At 40.4% G+C, this 4799-nt stretch overlaps 1 protein-coding gene across 1 annotated transcript in view; it reads left to right on the top strand.

The window, feature by feature from the left end:
• Nucleotides 1-4799, top strand: part of TUBGCP3 (tubulin gamma complex associated protein 3) — a 67879-nt gene that overhangs the window by 45249 nt on the left and 17831 nt on the right. The window contains exon 17 of the mRNA XM_014527880.2: nucleotides 263-398. Within this exon, the coding sequence (XP_014383366.1) occupies nucleotides 263-398 (136 nt within the window). The remainder of the gene's footprint in view (nucleotides 1-262; nucleotides 399-4799) is intronic.

The raw sequence follows: 4799 nt of genomic DNA, 5'->3' as shown, positions 1-4799 counted from the left end.
CCCCCCCCCCCCGAGTTGTAAACCAGCCTTTGACTCGTATTGCTTGGCTTCAGCAGTTTAAACACTTGTCCTAGATCAGACCCCTGAATAGAGGAAATAATCTAAGAGCTTGGGAGTTTTCAGCTTTCGTTTGGGCTCTACTGCTAGATCCTAAACAAGCTATCTAGGTTAGCATAGAAAGACTTGGTGGAGGAGGAGAGGGACCATCAATAGGGAATAAATCAAATGTTTTTGAAGCCAAAATACTGACTTTTATTTGCAGGTGTTTACACGAGAATGCATGAGCCACTACCTGAGGGTGTTTAACTTCCTTTGGAGAGCAAAGCGGATGGAATATATTCTCACTGACATATGGAAAGGACATATGTGCAATGCAAAGCTACTGAAAAGTATGCCAGGTAAAGGGAAAAACCAATGTAGATAACGTATACTCTGTAACTGGTGTTTAAATCATAGCAGTTCAGCTAAAGCTGTATGCCAGATAAATTCAGCTAGTAGTGATTAAAAGAATTGATAAGTTATTTCTGAATAGTGAGAATAAAATATTTCACTTGTAATTTCCAATGTTCAAGATAAATAATTATAGAGACTGAGCGAAACAAATGATACCGTGGCTGGGAACTAAAATGTTCTGTTCCATGATTTTGATTGCTGTATGTCGATCTTTCTTTAGCTATTGAATCCTTGTAATGGTGAGTTAATTGTTCAAACAGAAGCAGTTCTCATTAACTCACTTTCATCTTTCCCTCAGCCCAAAAAAGACAGAGGCATTGGTTTTTGATGGATACAGCTCAGCCTTGTGGGTATCAGTTGAGAACAGCTAGGTTCTAAACTAAATGCTGGGCAAAGAGCTCAGGGGGAACCCCTCCACCGGAGCAGAGCCAGGCAAGTGGGCCATATCTGTTCCTCACAAAGCCAGGCAGTCCAGGGATACACTTTCCCAGTGTTAGGCAAAGCACTGGGAAAAATCCCAGTAAAAATTCCTCCCATGCACTGAGCAACTGATGCACCAAGGAAATCCTTCCCTGGCACTGGGTGAAGTGTTCAGGCAAGGAGGGAATTACAGCCTCAGCATGGGGCTAGGTATGCAGGGACACTCCTTTCCAAAACAGTCTGTTTTGGATTCATCTCATGTCTTTTACTCTTGTCCTCCTTGCTAAGCCATGTTTCAATCACGGAGTATATTTAAACCTGTTTCTTATCTTTTGCACTAACTTTAGTTGACTTCTGCAATTTGATCTGAATGTATAGAAGGCTATGCCACTTGGGTTTCTCTTGTGCTCAAATCTAGAATCTCAGTTTTCCTCTTAAATTTGTTTTACTTTTCTTTTCCTTATTTTGCTATTTTTTCCTTAATTTTCCCTTGATTGCTGTTTTCTCCCACCCACTGCCACCTGTTCTTCCCTCCTCTTCCTATCTGTACCTCATGGTGCTTTTCTCTTCCTGTTGTTCTGTACTGCCCCCTCTTCCCCCAGTGAAGGGGAATAGCTATAGTTGAAAGCAACAAGCTTCTTTTGAAGCAGCCTTCAGAGCTCATTAGTTTCACTCCCACTCCTACTCTACTCCATTGCTTGGCTGGAAGCTGAGTAGGCAAAAGGAGGAGGAACATATCTGCCAGGGTGGATGTGAAATTAGAAATCTCTGAAATGTAGTAGCATTAACATGCTTAGCAGTGGCATGGTGCATTTGGATTCAGCCTCTCTGCACAGCTGGGAGTGTGGTAGTATGGGTGAACAGAGGATTGACTGAATTCTCTTTGTTATTCCAACTTCCAGTGCTCATGATTATTCACTTTTTTTTCTGTTGTATTGAATGCTGTGTGGAACTTTTCTTCTCACATTACTGTATAAGTACTATATTTACCCAAATCCAAGACGACTTTGATTTTTAAGACCCCCCCCCCCATATAACCTTTTTATGGTTTTCCATGTATAGAATTTAGTAATGAGAGGGTTGTCTTTAAATTCATCCCCACCACCACTGCAGCAGGAAAAGCAATAGGAGGGAGGTGTGGTGCCTGCCTCCTGCTCCCTGTAGCCTTGGGCCCCTACCCTTGTTCTCTCCAACTTTCTTCCTCTCTCTGCTGCAGCCTGGAGCCATGGTCCATGCCCCAGGCCATAGCAGGGGCAAAGATAATTTGGGTGGTGGGGAGGAAGGAGTGCCAGGGAAGAGGGGACAGGGACCCTAGACTTCAGGGGGAGGCAGAAACAGCATGGGGAGGATGGGGGTGGAGGTGGAGAGGAGGTATATCTATGTGGCACTATACCTAAGCTAGCTGTAAATGAGTGGAACGGTATTTAATGGCATTGCTTGGAACGGTAAATCTAACTTGATTGGAATGCGTGCTAATATGGCACTGTTGTTTCTGGTACCTGAGCTAAGCAGTGTATATCTCTGTGCATCACTGTTATACAAAGCAGGTATAGCTTTGGTAGTCCCATGTATGTTAGACATGTGGACAGCCTTGTTTTTCTGTAGCAGTCATATTCCACTGACTGGCCAAGACCAAACTCCAGCTAAATGTGTGCTTCCCTGCTTGGACTTTCCCCATCCAAGCAATACCACTGTTGAACTTTTTGCTAATAGTTGCTGTTTAAAATGATCTCTTAGGCAAGCCCTTTACCAAAAATAAAAAAAAAAAAGGATAAAAAAAGAATTTTACTGTGTTGAGTATAATACAGTACAGTAAATAAGTACTGTTGTACTGTACAACAGACTTGATAGGACACTCAGAATTTTCAAATTTACAAGCAGTTAAGAGATTAATTGCACTCTGATCTACTTTTGAATGGAAATACTTTGGTGTTGGTGCTATGATATGAGGTTTTGAAAGGCCAGATATGGAAAATAGTAATGTCCGTCAAGTGAGAGTATCATGTGAAGGATACAAACTTTTTTTATTGGTGACCTGACACTTGAGTAGGAGTTCAAAAGGGACCCTGAAATATGGTTATTGGCTGCAACTTGTCAGATCTGTTGTTTTGAGCGCTCATTCTCTAAATCATTGTGACTTCAGAAAACACCCAAGAACATCAGTTCTTGAGCCTCTAAGAGGCATGTTGTACCTCTTTCCAGTACTTTCTTCAAGGCTTACCCACCGCAAGCATTAGGCTAATTTAAGGTTTTCCTAAGTTTCCATTAGTTTAATTTAAAATGTAACCATATTTTCAGTTTGCAACATCTCATATTTTACATACTGCATCAGTTTTCTTTGGTGTCATTGACTTGGACTCCAAATTGATAATAGGGGTGTAGGTTGTAGTTGTGTTGGTCTAAGGACATAGGCAGACAAGGTTCTTTGGGTAAATCTGATATCTTTTATTTGATGCTTCCTCAACCTGATGAAGGGTGTTCATGCCTGAAAGCTTGCTAAGAAGAATTTTTCCAATTATTTGAGTTGGTCTAATAAAATATATTGGATTTACTCAAAGAACCTTGTCTGTGAGTTGATGATAGAACACCTAATGAGGAGCCCAAAAGGGAATGTAATGAGCAAAGTACACCCATGTATGTGGAGGCATTGTCAGGCCTGCATACTGTCTACACATTTTCAGCAGTCAGATGTGGGCAGATGATTACTTTAAGCAATGCTAATGGGCTTATATTAATATAAATAAGGGTAAATGAGGAGGAGGTGGAAGACTCAACTTTGCAGAATTGTTGGGGTTCTTTGTAGTGTGTGGGGTTTTTTTAAATTTTGAATCCTGAAATATTTAGCTTACCTTTAAAGGATGGACTTTTAGAAAATAACTAATTGGGGAAGTCCCTGCTACAGTCTTACCCTAAACTAATACTGCTACACTGTGTCTTTTCAAAATAAAAAATGTGTTGTTAAAAAAAAAAAAAAAAAAAGGCTGTCTAGTTTTCTTATTCCGAGTGTCCTCTACCCTCTTGTGGGTAATTCTGATTTTTCCAGTCAAAAGAAGTCTGGGATATACCTACCTGTTTTCTTAACCTGAATCTGAATCCTGCCTGTTTTTAGCAGATGTTTCTTTTGGCACAAACAAGACTCCACTATTAAGCTTTGACTTGAGTACAAAGTTGAACTTCTTGAAACACCCCTTAGAGGGCAGTGGAGAATTGCAAATGGGGAAACTAACTTGGCTAGCAAAACAGCTGCAGAGCCAGAGTTGGGTTTTTTTGGTGGTGTTTGCAGAATTTGGTCTAATTCTGTAAAATTATACAAAGTCCTTTAATCTATTCTTTTTTGTTTTGTTTTTTTAACTCAGTATCTTGCTCCTTTGGTACAGGGTTATGCTGTGTGTATGCATGTTTGTGTATGTAATAATCAGGGGAAGACAGAAGCCATGTATGAAAAGTAGTGGTAAAAATTATATTTGCCCTCATTTGATGGGAGCTTGCTTTTTATTTGTATGGCAGACAATCTCAATGAGATGCCTGCTCACAGCTGTTTGAACATGTAGCTGCTCTGATCAGATCAGCTTTCAACTACTTATGGCTAAAAAGTAGCCTCTTTCTGAATGTGGATTATCAGTGCCTCTTGGCACTTTTTTATGTGAAATCACTGGAAAGGGCTCTGTGTGAGGCTAGAACTCAAATCTGGACAGAAGTATAGAAGCTTCAAATTGGTGCAGGTTCTTCGATTATGCCACTTGTGAACTCTCTTCTTTTTTTTCCTTTCCCTTCATAGGATACATCTGTTTGACAGCAGTAGTTTTTGGGATTTGTTGTGGCTCTCTATTAACAATATGGGAATGGTTTGTTTGAGGTTTTTTTGGAGATTTGTTGTGGCTCTACTAGGCAGTGTGGGAACTGTTTTTAGTTGGCTCTAACTAGAC

This window comes from Alligator sinensis, unplaced genomic scaffold (genome assembly GCF_000455745.1).
Source record: "Alligator sinensis unplaced genomic scaffold, ASM45574v1 scaffold288_1, whole genome shotgun sequence".
Lineage (NCBI taxonomy): Eukaryota > Metazoa > Chordata > Crocodylia > Alligatoridae > Alligator > Alligator sinensis.
This window is presented reverse-complemented; position numbering and strand designations above follow the sequence as displayed.